This window comes from Carcharodon carcharias, chromosome 5 (genome assembly GCF_017639515.1).
Source record: "Carcharodon carcharias isolate sCarCar2 chromosome 5, sCarCar2.pri, whole genome shotgun sequence".
NCBI classification, from domain to species: Eukaryota; Metazoa; Chordata; class Chondrichthyes; order Lamniformes; family Lamnidae; genus Carcharodon; species Carcharodon carcharias.
The window spans coordinates 16,164,574-16,185,202 of record NC_054471.1 but is presented as its reverse complement, the minus strand read 5'-3'; the positions used below and the strand labels follow the sequence as shown (position 1 = coordinate 16,185,202).

The 20,629-nt window shown below is 45.7% G+C and overlaps 1 protein-coding gene across 1 annotated transcript in view; it reads right to left on the bottom strand.

Annotated features, from left to right (window-relative positions):
- LOC121278115 (dynein heavy chain 8, axonemal-like) overlaps window positions 1-20,629 on the bottom strand; it is a 1,831,678-nt gene that overhangs the window by 1,076,157 nt on the left and 734,892 nt on the right. The window contains exon 32 of the mRNA XM_041188200.1: window positions 7,003-7,116. Within this exon, the coding sequence (XP_041044134.1) occupies window positions 7,003-7,116 (114 nt within the window). The remainder of the gene's footprint in view (window positions 1-7,002; window positions 7,117-20,629) is intronic.

Genomic DNA, 20,629 nt, shown 5'->3' with positions numbered 1-20,629 from the left:
AATTTTATTCAAGTTTTTGTAAAAATTATGGACATGTCCCAACTCATGTGACAGTGTCACATGAGGGGACATGTCAAGAATGTTTTTCTTCTCTATTTTTCATATTTGTCACAGAACAGCTGATCTCCCTGAGGCAGCACTTAGCCTCAGGAAGATGAGTGCACTCCTTCATGCGCATGTGCGAAAGAGCACACTCTCGATTTTGGGATCCCCCCTCCTTGCCCGCGCAAGGAGTGCATAGCGCTTCCGTGCGGACATCGCGCCTGTGCACACGCGACCTTCAACTTCGCCCCTGATGGGGGGGAAAATCCTGCCCTTAGTGTTCTGGGCCAATGTATTTTCTGTCGATGTGGGCAGTAAATTTGATATGGGGGTTGATTCCTGTGATTATTCTATGTAGATGGATTAAAATGACATTCCTGACGTGTAGCAGCAGGAAATGCAGCCCACCATTGACAGGTGGAGCAGACGATTGCAAACTGGTTTCATGGCAGCGTGAAACCGATTTTAACCCTCTTGCCATACTGTCCACTCACACCTGCCATGATGTCCAATACCAACAAGGGCAGAAAATTCTGGCCATAGTGTCCAACATTAGATGTGATTCCACGATTGGACAAACTTTGCTAAACAATCTTGAGTGTTCTAATATTATGACACAGCTGATGGTAAAGCCTGAGTTGTTCAAATCCCAGAGGGAAACTTGAAACAACTGTCATAAACCATTTTTGCAACTTGTATGTTTAGAGATGCAGGCTTTGAATTCAGTAGTAATAAGGCCACCGAGTCTCAAGAGGTTTTTATAAAACTAAGTTAAACATTTATTAATACAAGAATGATTGTAAACAGGTACATACACCAACAAAATTACTGCCGTCATGAAGATATTAATATATATAATATTCTTGGAAAATATTTTTCCTTTAAAACAGAGGTTTAGTCTGTTCTGATGAAGAGTCATTTGGACTCAAAACATTAACTGTATCCCTCTCCGCAGATGCTGTCAGACCTCCTAAGTTTTTCTAGGTATTTTTGTTTTTATTTTAGTCTGCAACTATGTCTTAATTGGATTAAAGCCAGCTAGTCTGGGTGCATTGATATGTACTAGTTTTGATATGTAAGAGACATAGTGTGCATTTGCTTTTTTTTAAATACAGCATTCAAGAAGTGGGGTGAAAATTTGACACCTTTCTAGCAGCTACCAAGCAATATGTTTATATTAATAATAAAATTGGTATTATGAAAGGGGTTTCATTGTTAAAAGGTAAAGTTCAAAGAGTTTGTTGATAAAATGAGAATTAACGTTCAATGGGGCTGGTAGATATAACTTCAGCGGTTTTTGGGTGTGTAGGCAGAGGCAATGTAAGATCAAAAGGCAGCTGCAAGCCTCCAACTGGCCCCACAGTGAAATGAACCTCATTTTGAATTCATAGACACATAGAAAATAGGGGCAGGAGTAGCCCATTTGGCCCTTCGAGCCTGCTCCGCCATTCATTATGATCATGGCTCATCATCCAACTCAATAGCCTGCTCCCGCTTTCTCCCCATATCCTTTGATCCCTTTTGCCCCAAGAGCTATATCGAACTCCTTCTTGAAAACATACAATGTTTTGGCCTCAATTACTTTCTGTGGTAACGAATTCCACAGGCTCACCATTCTCTGGGTGAAGAAATTTCTCCTCATCTCAGTCCTAAATGGTCTACCCCATATCCTCAGACTGTGAGTCCTGGTTCTGGACTCCCCCACCATCGGGAACATCCTTCCTGCATCTACCCTGTCTAGTCCTGTTAGAATTTTATAGGTTTCTATGAGATCCCCCCTCATTCTTCTGAACTCCAGTGAATATAATCCTAACCGACTCAATCTCTCCTCATATGTCAGTCCTGCCATCCCAGGAATCAATCTGGTAAACCTTTGCTGCATTCCCTCTATAGCAAGTACATCCTTCCTGAGATAAGGAGACCAAAACTGCACAAAATATGCCAAGTGTGGCTTCACCAAGGCCCTGTATAATTGCAGCAAGACATCCCTGCTCTTGTACTTGAATCATTTCGCTATGAAGGCCAACATACCATTTGCCTTCTTTACTGCCTGCTGCAGCTGCATGCTTATCTTCAGCGACTCGTGTACGAGGACACCAAGGTCTCATTGCACATTCCCCTCTCTCAATTTATCGCCATTCCTTCCTGTTTTTGCTACCAAAATGGATAACCTCACATTTATCCACATTATACTGCATCTGCCATGCATTTGCCTACTCACTCAGCTTGTCCAAATCATACTGAAGCATCTCTGCATCCTCCTCACAGCTCATCCTCCCACCCAGCTTTGTGTCATCTGCAAATTTGGAGATATTACATTTAGTTCCCTCATATAAATCATTAATATATATTATGAATAGCTGGGGTCCCAGCACCGATCCCTGCGGTACACCACTAGTCACTGCCTGCCATTCGGAAAAAGACCCAATAATTCCTACTCTTTTTGTTTCCTGTCTGCCAGCCAGTTTTCTATTTATCTCAATACACTACCCCCAATCCCATGCGCTTTAATTTTACAATCTAATCTTTTATGTGGGGCTTTATCAAAAGCCTTCTGAAAGTCCAAATAAACCACATCCACTGGCTCCCCCTCATCAACTCTATTAGTTACATTCTCGAAAAATTCCAGTAGATTTGTCAAGCATGATTTCGTTTTTGTAAATCCATGCCTCTGTCCGATTCTGCTACTATTTTCCAAGTGCTCAGCTATTAAATCTTTAATAATGGACTCTAGAATTTTCCCCACTACCGATGTCAGGCTGATTGGTCTATAATTCTGTTTTCTCTCTACCTCCCTCTTTAAACAGTGGGGATACATTAGCTACCCACCAATCTGTAGGAACTGTTCCACAGTCTATAGAATCTCGGTAGATGACCACCAATGCATAACTCTCAAGATGAAAATGCTTTGCCTGGTGTTTGGTTAAGTCTGTGGGTTGCTGTGCCTTAATGGAGATTAATTTGGGAATTCATTAAAAGTTATAATAGTAATTTGTAGCCATGTGTATATTTTTAACTTGTGTAAATTAATAAAATGTTTCAATTAGTTTAATATAAAGCCTCGAGAACTGATGGTCTGATTCCTGTATTTGGAGTCGCATCTCAAATATAATACTTAAAAATATAGGTTTAAAGTTTCTGGGATTTTTAAACACCTCCGCTTTACCAACTGCATCTGTCATAACACTACTTTCACAAAGACAAAAGTCCCCTTATTAAACTGACTTTCAGTACACCCCCCCCCCCATAAGGCAACAGTAAATCTCATAGATTTAAATAAACTATTGGAAAAATTTCTGATGGACAGGATAAATCTCCATTCGGAGAAGCAGGTATTAATCAGGGTTAGTTAGCGTGGTTTTGTCAGTGGGAGATCATGTCAAATAAATTTGATTGAATTTTTCAAGGAGGTGACTAGTTGTGTAGATGAGGGTAGAGCAGTTGATGTAGTCTACGTGGACTTCAGTAAGGCTTTTGACAAGGTCCTGCATGCGAGAATGGTCAAGAAGGTAAGAGCCCATGGGATCCAGGGCAATTTGGCAAATTGGATCCAAAATTGGCTTAATGGCAGGAGGCAGAGGGTAATGGTCGAAGGTCGTTTTTATGATAGGAAGCCTGTGACGAGTGGTGTACCGCAAGGATCAGTGCTGGAACCTTGCTGTTTGTAGTATACATTAATGATTTAGATGTGAATGTAGGAGGTATGATCAGTAAGTTCGCAGATGACATGATAATTGGTGGTGTCGTAAATAATGAGGAGGAAAGCCTTAGATTACAGGATGATATAGATGGGCTGGTAAGATGGGCAAACCAGCGGCAAATGGAATTTAATCCTGAGGTGATGCATTTTGAGAGGACTAACATGATAAGGGAATACACAATAAATGGCATGGGCCTAGGAAGTACAGAGGATCAGAGGGACCTTGGTGTACATGTCCATATACCCCTGAAGCCAGCAGCACAGGTAGATAAGGTGGTTAAGAAGGTATATGGGATATTTGTTTTTATTAGCTGAGGCACAGAATATAAGAGCAGGGAGGTTATGTTGGACCTGTATTAAAAGGCTAGTTAAGCCACAGTTGGGGTACTGTGTGCAGTTCCGGTCGCCACACTATAGGAAGGATGTGATTACACTGGAGAGGGTGCAGAGCAGATTCACCAGGATATTGCATGAGCTGGAGCCTTTCAGCTATGAAGAGAGACTGGGCTGTACTATGACTAAAGAGTTAGCTGGCAAAGCACATCCTAGACAGTCACAATCAAAATGAGTTTCTTTCAGCTCTGGGTCCTTGCAGACAGCAGCTTAAGACTTATAGGCTGGAGGCTTCTCACACTTGTTGGATCTTAAAACTCCCCATAGAGTGCAAAAACAAGAAAGCTATGATAAACTTTTAAAACTTACTGGCTGGGTCCAAGTTGGGATTATTGTGGCCAATTCTGGCCACTTCATTTTAAGGTCATAGGTGCAGAGGAGGTTTATTAGAATGGTACCAGAGTTGAAAGATATCAGTTATGTGGAAAGATTGGGAAAATTGTTGCTAGTCACCTTAGAAACGTGAAGATTAAGGGGAAATTTGATAGAAGTAATAAGGAGAAGCTGTTTGCACTATTAAAATGTTTGTTACCACAGAATTAAGGTAATTGACAAAAGAATCTGAGAAAACATGAGGAAAGTTTTTTTTACATAACAAGTTGTTGAGTCAGGGCTTCCAATTGCCGCTGTTGTGCATTGGTGTTCACACTTGTGCGGCACTTGCACTCAAATATCAAACTTCCAATGGGCGGGCATACACTGCCCAGAAACCTCCAACACTGACCCTGATGTTATAGCCTTGGGCTCTGATGCGCTGAATTTGCCCAGAAACGTACACCATTCTGCCTAGAACTTTAGGCATAGGTGTAGGGCCAGGTGGAAAGTTATTTACAACAGAAGCTGTAAGAGGAAGGCTGCTTTCTTATACAAATTGTTTTTAAAAGTAAACTTGCTGAAATCCCGATTCCCCACCACCCATCATTCCCTAACCCACTCGCCTTTCCATTCCACCCAGCCCCTCACCCAACCCCATCCCCTACGCAACCCCCTCCACCCACAGCCTCCTTACCCACCTACACCCGCCCAGTGCTTCCAATGCTTATCCTTTCTATAAACATGAAAACTAAAAATCAATGGACTCAAAGCCCTCGTCCACTGGTCTTCACTTCTTTAAAGAATATATATATATATAAATAAATATCAATGCAGTTTACCATTTAATCCATTTTAAATGCTTTTTACATTTCTGTCAAGTCTTTTCCATGTTAACATATTAAATTACAGGTTATACAAACTCCTAAATGCAATTAAAAGTGTTTGAAAGATTAAAATTGTTAAAAAAAATGCTTGAGAACTTTAAAAGATATTCAGCTCAGTTTACTGCAGGCTGCTAGACCTCAAAGGACAATCCTTGTACTGCTGACATCAAAGGAGGAGTGGCCTCAGCACTCCTGGCCCTTGCCGCTATTCCAAAGCTTCAGTCCAAAAAAAGATAAAGACTCATGGGTCAGGATTTTTGGCTCGCCAAGGTGTAAAATGACGCAGGGTGACATCGGGTGTACGTCCTGACATCACCTCGCATCATTTAGATTTTCAGTTCAGTAGGCGCGCAGCCACCCACCAAACTATCAAAGGCCTATTAAAACCATTTAAAAACTAATTAAACAAATAAACTGAGCTGTCCATCCAACCTTAAGGTTGGTGGGCAGGCGAAGAGCCCAGGCAGGCTTCGCATTGTTCATAGAACCTCATCAACGGGCAGGATGAGGTTTCATGAAATGTTTATAAATTGAATAAAAATTGTTACAAAAATTCGTTGACAGATCCCCGTTCATGTGACACTGTCACATGAAGGGACATGTCTTAAAAATTTTTCTTTTCTTTATTTAGCTTTTTAAAACTTAAACTAATCTCCCTGAGGTACAGCGGTGCCTGAGGGAGATATCTTCGCTCTTTCGCACGCCTGCACGAAAGAGCACAGGCCCCGACTCAAGGAAAACCCCGCCGCCCGCACAAGGAGCGCTCAGCGCTTCCGGGCGCATGTGACACTGGGTGGGCCTTAATTGGCCTGCCCACGTAAAATGGCGGCACGGACCCGATCGGGGGTGCCAATCAGGTCCACACCCGCCCCTGCCCCCGCCCGCCTTCGCACAACCCCCCTGACAGGGGGAAAATTCTCCCCATGGGCTGCAAACAGCAGTCTTGCCACCGACCAGAAGATCTGAGCTGTGATGATTAGAACTCACTGCCTGAAAGAGTAGTGTAGATGCAAGAGTAACTTTTAAAGAGAATTTAACGAGGGTAACGCACTGCAAGACGATAGAGAAAGCGCAGGGGCTGGAACTAACTGGATAGCTCACACAAAAAGTTGGCACAGGTGTAATGAACAGAATGTTCGCCACTGTGCTGCATCATTCAAGGATTTAATAAGCTCAACTGCAACAGTGGAAGAGTATTTGTCATGATTTAATTATCTGCATTCATGTTCAGCATGGAGAGACATTGATGCATGTGAATGGCACATTTCAAAATTTGAGAGTGATTAGATGGACCATTTACGACGGCACCTTCCAAAACCATGACCTTTCCCAGCTTGAATGACAAGGGCAGCAGACCCATGGGAACACCACCACCTGCAATATCCCCTCCAAGCCACACACCATACTGACTTGGAACTATATTGCCATTTCTTCACTGTCATTGGGGCAAAATCCTGGAACTCTCTCCATAACAGCACTGGGGGTGTAACTACTCCACATGGACTGCAGAAGTTTAAGGAGGCGGCTCACCATCACCTTCTGAAGGCCAGTTAGAAGTGGGAAATAAATGCTAGCCTTGTCAGTGATGCCCACATCCCATGAAAGAATAAAAAAACATGATCCTTTCCAGTCTGTACATTCAGCTGATTTAAAGTTACCAAAACTTACTTTTTCATACTGTCGTCCATATTTGAGCACTTCTTTCTGGAAAATATCCACTGACTCCAGCAGGTTAGCCTTGAATTTGGGTTGTACTTGAACCAATTCATCCTGAACATTTCTCTGTTAGGCAATTACATAACAAAATTAAGCAAACAGCATACTACAGGTGTTGGTGTTAGCTAATCATTTGATTTGACAAGTCAAAAAACAAACAATCAAATGTAAAGATCAAAAAGGGTGTCATTTTTTACAATTAAAAATGAAAGCATTTACTGGTAGTATATCCAGCTTTGAATCTACTAAAAAAAATGATCAAGTCCAATAGTAAAGCTGAGGGGTAATAATATAAGAATATGCAATATATCTAACATATTTATAATAAATAAGGTACATAAGCATTTTTTTCAATAATATCAAATTAGAACATGGCTATGGCACAAAAGGAGACCATGCAGTCCATTGCATAGCCCGGCAATTTTTATTCTCTTGTGATAATTATCCAATTCTCTTCAAAGCTATGCTTATTCTGCTTCCACCACACCTAAAATCAGTGTCCACAAGTTCTCGAACCTTCCACCAAAGGGAACAATTTCTCCCTATTTGCTCTATCTAGACCCCAGGCCTCTCTATAAAAACTCTCAATCTTCTCTTCTCCAAGGAGAACAGCCCCAGATTCTCCAATCCATCCCACAACAAGTTCCTCATCACTGGCACCACTCTCGCAGCGACATAGAAACAGAAAATAGGAGCAGGAGTAGGTCATTCGACCCTTCGAGCCTGCTCCGCCATTCAATATGATCATGGCTGAACCTCTATCTCAATGCCATTGTCCCACTCTCGCCCCATTACACTTGATACCTTTAGAGTCCATAAATTTATCTATTTCCTTCTTAAATATATTCAGTGACTGGGGATGGAATTTTCCATGCCTGCTGGCATCGGGCATGCTTGGCGCCGTGAGCAGACAACAGAAGGCCAGGAATTGGTTTCACAACATCGTGAAACCAGTTTGCAATCGGCTGCTCAGCCCGTTGAAGGCAGGCCATGTTTCCAGCCATTGGACATTGGGAACCTCATTATAACACATCTGCATATCATTGTGAGGCAAGCCCGGCAGAATCATCACCCCCTCGCTGGATCATCTGCCCACGTAGCATACAGAGAGTGGAGACGGTGGAGAAGTGAGCGACAGGGGTGCCCCTCTGTGCAGGAGGAGGACGGGTACCCTCAGGAAGAAGAGGCTGCTGGGGCTCCTGCACATGCTGCTGAAGAGCAACAGCAAGCTATCATTGGTTGGTGCCTAGCTAGACCATTCTAGAGGCACTGCTTTTCATTCCTGCAGATGACCGACATCCAGTGTCACCCATGGCTCACATGTCTGGGTAACTGGTTGGGCTGCCAGCTACTGCAGGATTTGGCACAATGGGAACATGGAGGGCATCCTTTCAGGGTTCCACAAGTGACGTCTGTGGGTTATTACAAGCCTCCATTCACAAATGTAGCCATGAGTTTACAGATGCCTTCTTTGTGAGGGCACACAACTTTGTGCATTTTGCCCAGGACCAAGAGAGCCAGGATGCAAGAGTGATTGGATTTGCCCAGATCTCGGGTTACCTACAGGTGCAAGGTGCGATCAACCGCACTCACGTGGCGCTCAGATCTCCATCGCAACAAGGGGTCAACTATGCAAGGGCTTCCATTCACTGAATGTGCAGCTGGTGTGTGATCACCACAAACCCATCCTATAGCTCTGTGCACGGTTTCCAGGGAGTGTCCATGACTCCTATATTCTCAGCAGGTCACAGGTCCCTGACATCTTCCAGAGTCCACAGAGGCTGCAGGATTGTCTCCTAGGGGACAAGGGCAACCTGCAGAGGACATGGCTGATGACACCAGTGTAGAGGCCTGAGACTGCAGCACAGCGAAGGTATAACTAGGCTCATGCTGCCACTCACAATTTGGTGGAGCAAGCTATCGGGATACTGAAAATGTGGTTCCAGTGCCGGGACAAGTCTGGTGGAGCATTGCAATACAGTGTACTGCGGGTGTCACGCATCATCGTCGCCTGCTGCACCCATTACAACCTGGCGCTTCAATGGGGAGAGGAGCTGGCTGACGATGAGATGGAGGAGTTGCAGGTATTCTCCAATGAGGACAACGTCGACGGTGATGAAGGTGAGGAGGTCTTCGAAGGCGGCGATGACGGGAATGGGTCCCTCCCACTAGCCAGATGAGGCAGGCGCCCTCGGGATGCCCTCGTAGCTGCTAGATTCATGTAGAATGACGACAACATGCAGTGAGGAGTGACCATAAGATCCTCACATTGCATCTATGAACGTTTGGCTCCAGTCTGGCTTATGGCAGCTCACATACTCTCTGTGGTAAGGCTTCACTCATTGAGACTCAGTGGAGGCCCTAATAGTCACTCAATTGCAGGACGATGATGACGACATGCAGTGAGGGCACTCCATTGATCTTCACATAGCCTCTGAGAGTGTCTTACTCCTGTCTGGCCAAGGGTAGCTCGCTTGCGCTCTGTGACCAGGATCATATCATGGGGACGCAGCCATGAAACTTTAAAAGCATCTGATCCTTTGTCCACCTTACACACTTGACTTCTTCAGGAGCACAGCATCACTAGTCACAGATGCTGAACAGATGGGGATCTGCCCCACCTCAAAGGTGCTGAGAGCACACAGAGAGAATGACGGAACTCTGTGATGCCTGCCCACAACATTCTGGCAGCAATGACAAGCACCGTGGAGGTACAGGCATCACTAATATGTCCAGAGAATGTGAGGCCGGACCATCGCTTTGGTCTGAAGGCTGCACAAAGCAGAGGGAAGATTGGATTGAGACACCTGCCTTTATTTTGTGCAGAAAGTTTTCACATCTGAGTGACACAAACACTGCTCATCAGAACAAGGAGCCATAGGCAGGGAGACATTTTTGGGAGTTTACTGACAATAGTGAACAGTATGTACAAGTGATTAACATCTATGCCCAGGGTGTGTAGCTAATTCTCCTTAACCTTCCTAACCCTGCTGCTACATCTTGGTACTTCCTGGATATTACAGCGGAGGTGGAGGCAGCCTGCTCACTGCTACACCCTGTCTGTAATGACCTTGGCGGGTGTCCTTTCAAGGGCCAGGACCTGGAGGACCATGGCCTACTTTCAGGGTCCTGCTGTGTGGCAGTGGCACCATCTTCAATCTATGGAGCTGGAGTGGCTGAGGTCATAGGCAGAGGGGATTCAAATGGGCCGGATACTCCCGGAGTCACCTGGATGGACGGCCCCAGGGGATACACCTGCTGATCCTCCTCGTATGGGCGCCCAAGGGCCCCTGGCTGACTCCTTGAGGAAAAAGGGTAGCTGGAGTGAGACCGAGCTGCCCAGAAACCCTCTCCTGTACATACTGCTGGAGGCCACTATGGTGTCAGCGATGGAGTTCAGCAGTGCAAGAGCAACTTCCTGGACCAAAGTCTCCATGGCGGCTGCCATCCTGCCAGTGTTGACCTCAGTGCATTTTCATGCTGGCGCTATCACCTCAGCATGTAGATGGATGGACTCTTCCATCGTGCCTTGCAATCTGAGGAGTGCAGCAAACACCCCTTCCTCTAGCTTGCTTTTCCAGCTCCAGCAACTGTGACGTGACTAAGTCCAGAGGCCCAGCATCTGACTCAGACTCAGCAAATTCCTGGCCTCCAGCGGTCCTCCGAGTGCTGGACACCTGGGAAGTTGTTTCTATGTGTTTATGTAAGTCCCTGCCGCCACCTGCTTTGGATCAGAAATTGCAATGTGCTCACCAGATTGTGATCCCGGGGCTGCTTTAATGCTATGTTCCACCGAAGTATGTCTCTGAATCACAGAATCATAGTGCAGAAGAGGCCCTTTGGCCCATTGAGTCTACACCAACACGTGAGAAACACCTGACCTACCTACCTAATCCCATTTACCAGCATTTGGCCCACAGCCTTGAATGTTATAAAGTGCCAAGTGCTCCTCCAGGTACTTTTTAAAGGATGTGAGGCAACCCGCCTCCACCACCCTCCCAGGCAGTGCATTCCAGACCATCACCACCCTCACATCAAGATTTTCCTCACATCCCCTCTAAACCTCCTGCCCCTCACCTTAAACTTATGCCCCCTTGTGACTGGCCCTTCAACTAAGGGGAACAGCTGCTCCCTATCCAACCTGTCCATGCCCCTCATAATCTTGTACACCTCGATCAGGTCGCCCCTCAGTCTTCTTTGCTCCAACAAAAACAACCCAAGTCTATCCAACCTCTCTTCAGAACTTAAATGTTTCATCCCAGGCAACATTCTGGTGAATCTCCTCTGCACCCCCTCCACTGCAATCACATCCTTCCTATAATATGGCGACCATAAGTGCACAAGGTTCTCCAGCTGTGGCCTCACCAAGGTTCTATACAACTCCAACATGACCTCCCTACATTTGTAATCTATGCCTCGATTGATAAAGGCAAGTGTTCCATATGCCTTTTTCACCACCCCACTAACATGCCCCTCCGCCTTCAGAGATCTATGGACATGCACACCAAGGTCCCTTTGTTCCTCAGAACTTACTAGTGCCATGCCGTTCATTGAATACTTCCTTGTCAAATTACTCCTTCTAAAGTGTATCACCTCACACTTTTCAGGGTTAAATTCCATCTGCCACTTATCTGCCCATTTGGCCATCCTGTCTATATCTTCCTGTAGACCAAGACACTCAACCTCACCGTTAACCACCCAACTAATCTTTGTGTCATCCGCAAACTTACTAATCCTACCCCCCACATAGTCACCTATGTCGTTTATACAAATGACAAATAATAAGGGACCGAGAACAGATCCCTGTGGTACGCTACTGCACACTGCACTGGTGGAGGGTGTGGGTGAGCACTGTGATGAGTCTTCAGGGAGCGTTTCAGCGAATTCCTCTTCTGGGTTTCCCTCCGGGCTTGATTGGAGATCCTGAGTGGTGTACTCTCTTGGCAGATTCCCAGATATGCCTGCAAAAGCAAGGGGAGATAACTAGTGAATAGCAGTGGCCTGTGAAACAGGACACAGCACTCATAGCACGATGTCTGATGGATGTCGCACTGCTGGATCCTCACTTGGTAAAGCATCTTACCGTCAGCACAGGAACAGTCCAGATCCTCACCAGGCAGCTGAATGGTTCTAATTTTGAAGTCCATGAGGAACTTGACGTCAGCATGCACCAGTAAGCTAACTCTCCCTGATGTTGTGTGCTGCCTTGTCCTGCATGAATAGAGATGAAAAGAGTCTAAGTGGGATGCCTGCCAGGCCAGATGGTAAGCATGCCTGGCATATGTGGGTGGTGAGTGGTCCCATGGCCGGGACAAGGACAATGAAGGTGTACGTGGGAGTGGATGGTGATGTCCTTTGAACTGGCAGTGAATGAGGGCCCTGTGGATGTGTGATGGGTTTGTAAGTGTGTGAATTGAGAATGATGAGAAGAGTGACTTACCCCTGCGGTAAGGAGGAAATCATTCATCCTCTTTCTGCACTCGGTGGTTGTCTTCTTTTGCCGGGCATTGACACTGACCACCGCAGCTACCACCTTCCAAGCCAGGTTGGTGATGCCACTGCCTCTCTTGCAGCTAGAGGTGGGGGTGGAGGACATCACAGTGGGTCTCCACGGCGTCCAAAATGCACTTGAGGAATGCGTCACTAAACTGGAGCAGGGAGTGGGGTGGGCTGCAGCCTTTTTGCCTTTCAGGGCCATCTTGTCTTCCGTGCGGCAGTACTGCACTGGGAGTATGGATAAAATGTGCGTGTGGCTGCACTTTAAAGGTAGCGCCCAACGTGATGAAATGGCGAGGTGATGGTGAGGCGAGTGAATGAGAGTCTGCCCAACATGGAAATGGCATATTTCCCAGGAAAGCATAATGAATGCAACGGGTTTGGGACGATACGGCGTGACAAGCCACCATTGCGGCAAGCAGATAAAACATTTTTCCCGCCACTACTCTTAGTGCAAATCTGAGACAATGCCATCCTTGGCCTCCACAGCCTTTTGAGAATTCTATAGGTTCTCCAGCTTCTGAATGACGATGTTTTTCCTCATCTCCTTCCTAAATGGTGCAGCAGGCTCGAGGGACCGAACGGTCTACTCCTATTCCTATTTCTTATCCTGGATACTCCATATCCTGAAACTGACCCCATGTTCTAGACCCCTCAGCCGGAGGAAACATTATCCCTGCATCCAGTCTGTCCAGCCATGTCAGAATTTTATAAATTTCAATGAGATCTCCTCTCATTCTTCTAAACTTCAGTGAATACAGGCCTAGTCGGCCCAATCTCTCTGCATGTGAAAATCTGCCAACCCAGGAATCAGGCTGGTGAACCTTTGCAGCACTCCCTTTATGGCAAGTGTACCATTTCTTAGGTAAGGAGACCAAAGCTGCACACAATATGAAGAGAGGTTGGATAGACTTGGGTTGTTTTCGCTGGAGCATAGAAGACTGAGGGGCGACCTGATCGAGGTGCACAAGATTATGAGGGGCATGGACAGGGTGAATAGGGAGCAGCTGTTCCCCTTAGTTGAAGGGTCAGTCACAAGGGGACATAAGTTCAAGGTGAGGGGCAGGAGGTTTAGGGGGGATGTGAAGAAAAACCTTTTTACTCAGGGGGTGGTGACGGTCTGGAATGCACTGCCTGGGAGGGTGGTGGAGGCGGGTTGCCTCACATCCTTTAAAAAATACCTGGATGAGGACTTGGCACGTCATAACATTCAAGGCTATGGGTCCAGTGCTGGTAAATGGGATTAGTTACGTAGGTCAGGTGTTTCTCACGTGTTGGTGTAGACTCGATGGGCTGAAGGGCCTCTTCTGCACCGTGATTGTGATTCTACGAATACTCCAGGTTTGGTCTCACCAAGGCCCTGTACAGATACAGTAAGGTATCCTTGCTCCTATACTCTAGTCCTCTCTCAATGAAGGCCAGCATAACATTTGCCATCTTAACTGCTTGCTGCAACTGCATGCCTGCTTTCAGTGATTGGTATACAAGGGCACCCAGGTGTCTCTCTACATCAACATCTCCCAATCAGTATGTCAAGGAACTGACTAGGGCACCACATTCACAAACATTCACTCCCTCCACTACCGACACACAGTCGCAGCAGTGTGTACCATCTACAAGATGCACTGCAAGAATTCACCAAGGCTCCTTCAATAGCACCTTCCAAACCCATAACCACTACCACCAAGAAGAACAAGGGCTGCAGATAGATGGGAACACCACCATCTGGAAGTTCCCCAAGTCACTCACCATCCTGACTTGGAAATATATTGCCGTTCCTTCACTGTCGCTGGGACAAAATCCTGGAACTCCCACCCCAGCAGCACTGTCACCACATGGACTGCAGCGGTTCAAGAAGGCAGCTCACCATCACCTTCTCGAGGGTAACTAGGGATAACAATAAATGCTGGCCCAGCCAGCGAAGCCCACATCCCATGAATTAATAAAAACAAACCATCTTGTACACACTCCTCCAGGAATTCATGCGCCGCAGTATTATTGCTAATTTGGTTTGCCCAGTCTCTATGTAGATTAAAGTCATGGATAATTAATGTTCTCTAATTTCCTGTTTAATGTCATCCCTGCGCTTACTACTAGTCTTTGGAAGCCTATAGACAATTCCCACTAATGTTTTCTGCTCGTTGTTGCTTCTTAGTTCCACCCAGACCGATTCCACATTTAGATTTTCTGAGCCAATATCCTCTCTCACTATTACACTGATTTCATCCTTAACTAACAACACCACTCTACCTCCTTTTCCTTTTTGCCTGTCCATCGAGTACCCTTGGATATTCAGTTCCCATCTCTGGTCACCCTGCAGCTATGTTTCTGTAATCGCAATCATATCATACTGGTTTACATATATTTGCGATGTTAATTCACCTACCTTATTGTGAATGCTTCATGCATTCAGATACAGTGGCTTTAGACTTGGCTTTTTAACATTTTTACAAATTTTTTTGTACTATCCCCTCAAAGTTGGTGATGATGCAGCAAGATGAGGTTGGTATACAGAAACTTGATCCATTCTACAGACAATGACAGGAATCTGCCAGAAAACCTGGCTTCAAAAAGACTCAGACTTGAAGCGGGTTTCTGGTGTCACTCTGGAGGTCCCGCTTTAATGTTGACAAGCTGGATGTTCACAGCAGACTGCCCTGGATGTAACATTCAAACTTTCCAAAAACAAAAGGAGCTAATGTCATGTGGTGTTGCCCATTGATGAATCAGTTTCAGGCTAACAATCAGTTTCTATTGGTGGGATCTTCCAGTCCTGCTAGTGGCGAGGGCACAAAATTTGGAGTGATAGCAAAAGTCAGTTTTCCACTGGTGGGAAAATAAGTTGCAATTTTCCCCCTCTGGACTTCCATGATGGGTCAAGTTTCCCACTGATCCATGTCTCAGGAATGCTCATTAATGACCCAACTCACGAGAATCACGTTCACGCTCCAAATCTAATTGCCCCATCAGCAAATAATTAGTCCGGTCTGATTTATGACCAGATATAAGTGGCATGCACCTGGAAAACTGCATTTTATTTGCGACTTTCAGGTTTGTATGCACAGAGTTCATCTACCTTTCACCGTGCCACTGTCACGGCTGCTCCAACTCCATGCCAAGGCTGTTCAAGCAATACCAGTGGGAAGGGAAGGGGGTGGAAGGCAGATGCTTGGCTGGATGGTTGACTGGAAAGAGGCAAGGAAAGGGGTTGAAGGCAAATATTTGACAAAGGGGATGACTGGGCAGAGGCAAGGAAAAGGGTGCAAGGCAGATGCTTGACAGAGGGGCAGGTGGTTAATGGAAGTGGGGAGGTAATTGTGAGTCAGTCCTGGGGCAGTGCGCCACACAGTGTCAGGACCAGAATTTAAAGGCAGTCCTGGGTCAGTGCAGACCATTTTATAGGGGTATACCTGGCCTGCATGTCTTGGTCCCATCAAGGGAGGGGGAGGGCCTGTCTGTGCAGTGTCAGTCATGTACAGCATGGTGTGCAGCATGTAATCAGTCCCTCACACTTTTGGGTCCTGGGGGTTGGTGGCTTGGTACTGGGCAGCAGATGTTACTGTCGCAGTCAGGGGAGGCAATTGCAGCCTGTATATGGAGAACTGGTAAGTAAGAAGAGGGTAGTCAATGGTCTCATGGAGGTGTCCTAGTTGGTCACTGTGTATGGGGTCTCAAGGTGGGGAGGGGTGACATCAACATTGACAGAAAACAGTTCACGGGGGAGGACTATAATTACGATGGGCTCCAGGTTAAAGGGGGAGGCAGGGGAGCGATTGGAGGGAGGAAAGCCTGCACAAGATGACCTTTGAGGATGATAAGAGGCCCTTGGGTGGTGATGGAGGAAGGTTTGGAAGCTAGCTCAAAATAGAATTGGAGCAGTACCATCTCAACAGCCAATGTTATCGTGTAGCTGAAATATAAACTTGGAAAAAAAATTGCTAGGCGAGGGGTCTGAGGGCTTCTGGGAGAATACTGCACTTTTGGGCCAATTGAAGGGGCATGTGTTATACGCATTACTGTGAGAATCCATTAGGGCTTGGAGCCAAATGTAGATTTGGTATGACTGATCATTTTTCCCTCAGAGGATTGTAGAAAGGTCAGAAAGATCAAACCATTAAGGGGCCATGGCTACAGAACATGTGTGACTTTCTCCCGACAAGCTCTTACATTGCAACTGGGAGGTTCAGGGATAACACAGTTCAATGCTTGCAGTCATTAAATTAGAGCAACGTTGGGTTGTAGTCTACTCCAAAGGGAGCAACCTGACAATGTACTGGCTGAGGTTGATAGCACCTGGCTGTACTCATCCAGATCCAACCCTCTTTGTGAATATGCTGTCATGCCTGGAGCATGGTAGGGTAGCTCAGCTACCTGCAATCTTTTAGGATGTCCTTCAACTGCAAGTGAGGACTTGGGGATGGAATGTCGATAATGAAGGCAGACTGATGGCTTCACAATGACTCCCTAGCTTAGCGATGGAAGTTGAGCATTGCAGGGTAAGGTGCAATCGTGTCTCTCATCTATCTTTCCTCAGAGACAGGGAGGAGTGCAGAACACAGGCAGCATGCAACGCTGCCTTCTTCATGGCTTTGATGCAACCGTGGAGGAGAAGAAAGGCCATCACAATCTGGCAGGTCTAAAGGAAGACCTTGCTTTGAGGAACGTGGGCCAGCAGGGCCCCATAAAGACCCAGAAGCTGAGGAGGAGAGACCAATTCCATGGAGGTACTTGGCATGACCCTAGGTGTACTGAAGATGCTTCTCATACTTGGAGATTTGCTTACTCACATCTGCCATATTCTTTGGGGGAACTGATACCGCAGGGACTGTGAGGCCATCCATTGCCAATGGCTCTAAAGGTGACCATCGCAATCAATTTTTTTGGAAGTGGCTCATTCCAGCACTCCACTGGGGACCTCTGTATAATTTTGCAATCCTCCATGCATAAATGCTTAAGAGAAGTCACTGTGCCCTTTTCAGTATGGCACACAATTATTCCTGGATGAAACCAACCAGGCTGCCAGAGCAGTGGAATCTGCAGCGATTTCCAGCTTTCCAAAGGAGCAAGCTGCCATCAACTGCCATCAAGAGCTCCCTGGCAGCATCCACTAAGATTTATTAATAGAAAAGACTTCCTCTCTCTCTCAATGTGCAGCTGATCTGTGATTACCAAAAGCAGATTATGCAGGTTTGTGCAAGGTACCTTGGGAGCTCACAGGTGCCACAATCTTCAAGGGCCCACAGCACATTCAGGGTTGGCTCACTGGTGATAAAGGCTGCCTGCAAAACTTGTGGCTAATGACACCCATTCAGCAGCCAGAGAGTGTTTCAGAGGAGAGGTACAATGTGACTCATTCTGCAACATGCTCCTTGGTTGACACATTGAAGATGTATTTCAGATGTGTAGGCTGATCAAGCAGAAGTCTCCAGTACTGTCCCCAGAGGGTGACCCACATCATCGTGGTTTTCTGTACTCTACACAACCTGGGGCTCCAAAGGAGGGATGGGTGGCCACATGGAGAAATGACGGAGCTGCACGTCTCCTCCAGTAAGGAGGATGCCAAAGAGATGATACTGAAGAGGGCAAAGATGATGATGCCCCACAGGAAGAGGCTGTTACACAGGCCAGATGCGCTAGACGTGAGACTCTTATAGTGGCAAGGTTCCAGGGCAATGAAGAGGTCTAGCACACACAAGCCCATTTCATTAATCCCTTCAATGCAGAGTAGACATTAACACCATATTTGTTATCCTCAATGAAGGACATCAATCTCAGAATGATTAGTCACAATCTTGCATAATGATGGCCTCAACCCTGGAAGGCGAGGCAGCCCATGGAGCATGTGGCCGTGCTGTGGGATAAGAACTCCACCAGCACTCAATCTGAAGCAAGTAGACATAGTGTGCTCCAACATTTCACTTCTTCTTGAGGAAGAGAGTTCCAAAGATTCATGACACTCAGAGAAAAAAATTCTCATCTGTCTTAAATGGGTGACCCCTTATTTTTAAACAGTGGCCCCACCTAGTTACAGGTTCTCTCATAAGAGGGAACATCCTTTCCACATCCATCCTGTCAAGACCCCTCAGAATCTTATATGTTTCAATCAAGTTGCCTCTTACTCTTCTAAACTCCAGCAGATACAGCCCTAGAGTGTCCAACCTTTCCTCGTAAGACATCTTTCAAGACACAGGAACAGCGGTGCAAACATTATTGCACTCATGGTAGTATTCCTGGAGTGTTGCAAGGCATCTCAAGGAGGACAATCATCAATAATTAGTTATCGCTTGACCGTCTGTGGACTGATTTAAATCCAGATTGTGGCACCTGTCCAAAGGCCATCTCTCTTGCATGAATAATATTCTGGCCTCATCCTGATATAGAGTCTCCAGGATGACATCACTCTTCAGGGTGCTGCTATCTGTCACTTTCAATCAACCCGAGCCTGGAAGCTTTGAAGCCTCTTAACACTATCCCCATCAAAGGTTATTGCAGAAAATAAAACCTCAAGGTGTGGAGGTGACATATTGACATGGATAGAAAATTGGCTAGCCAGCATCAAAAGTAGTGTAGGCATAAATGGGTCATTTTCTGGGTAGTCAAGTTATAATGCACGGCGTGCCACAAGTTCAGTGCTGGGGCCTCAACTTTTTACAGTTTATATCATGACTTGGATGAAGGGACCAAAGATATGGTTTCTAAATTTGCTGATGACACAAAGGTAGGTAGGAAAATAAGTTGTGAAGAGGACATAAGGAGGCTACACAGGAATACAGAAAGGTTAAATGAGCATTGATTAGAGCAAAGATCTGGCAAATGGAGTACAATGTTGAAAAATGTGAAATTGTCCATTTTGGCAGGAAGAATAAAAAGGAAGCATATTATCTAAAACGTGAGAGATTGCAGAATTCTGAGATGCAGAGGGATCTGCATTACCTAGTACATGTATTGAAAATGGTTAGAATGCAAGTACAGCAAGTAATTCAGAAAGCTAATAGAATGTCATGGATTATTGTGAAGGGAATTGAGCACAAAAGTAGAGAAGTTCTACTTTAGTTATACAGGGCATTGGTGAAACCAGATCTGCAGTACTGTGTACAGTATTGCTCTCCTTATCTAAGGAAGAATGTAAATTCGTTGGAAGAAGTTCATGGAAGCTTTACTAGACTAAAGCCTGGAACAGGCAGGTTGTCTTATGAGGAAAGGTTGGACCAGATAGGCCTGTATTAATTGGAGTTTGGAAGAGTAAGAGGCAACTTGATTGAAAATAAGATCCTAAGGCGTTTTGACAGGGTAGATGTGGAAAGGATGTTCTCTCTTATGGGAGAAACTGAAACTAGGGGGAGGTCATTGTTTAAAAATACAGGGTCATCCATTTAAGACAGAGATGAGGAGAATTTTTTCTCTCAGAGGGTTGTGATTCTTTGGAACTCTCTGCCTCAAGAGGCAGTGGAAGCAGTTCAAACATGGACAAAAGAGCTGAACTCCTGAGGTGAGGTGAGTGTGACTGCGCTTGACAACAAGGTCACATTTGACCAAGTGTGGCATCAAGGGGCCGTAGCAAAACTGGAGTCAATAGGAATCGGGGGAAAACACTCCATTGATTGGAGTCATGCCTAGTACAAAGGAAAATAGTTGTGATTATTGGAGGTCAATCATCTCAATTCTAGGACATTACCGCATGAGTTCCTCAGGGCAGTGTCTTTGGCCCAACCATCTTCAGCTGCTTCATCAATAACCTTCCTTCCATCATAAGGTCGGAAGTGGGCATGTTTGCTGATGATTGCATGATGTTCAGCACCATTCATGACTCCTCAGATACTGAAGCAGACAATGTCCAAATGCAGCAAGACCTGTACAATTTACTTTCTCACCTACCTTTCCGTCATCAGCAAATTTAGCAACCATACCTTTGATCCCTTCATCCAAGTCAAGAATATAAATTGTAAAAGGTTGAGGCCCCAGCACTGGTCTTATATGAGGCCATGCATTATATCTTGTTGACCCAGAAAATGACCCATTTGTGCCTACTCTACTTTCCCTACTGGCTAGCCAATCTTCTATCCATGTCAATATGTCATCCCTA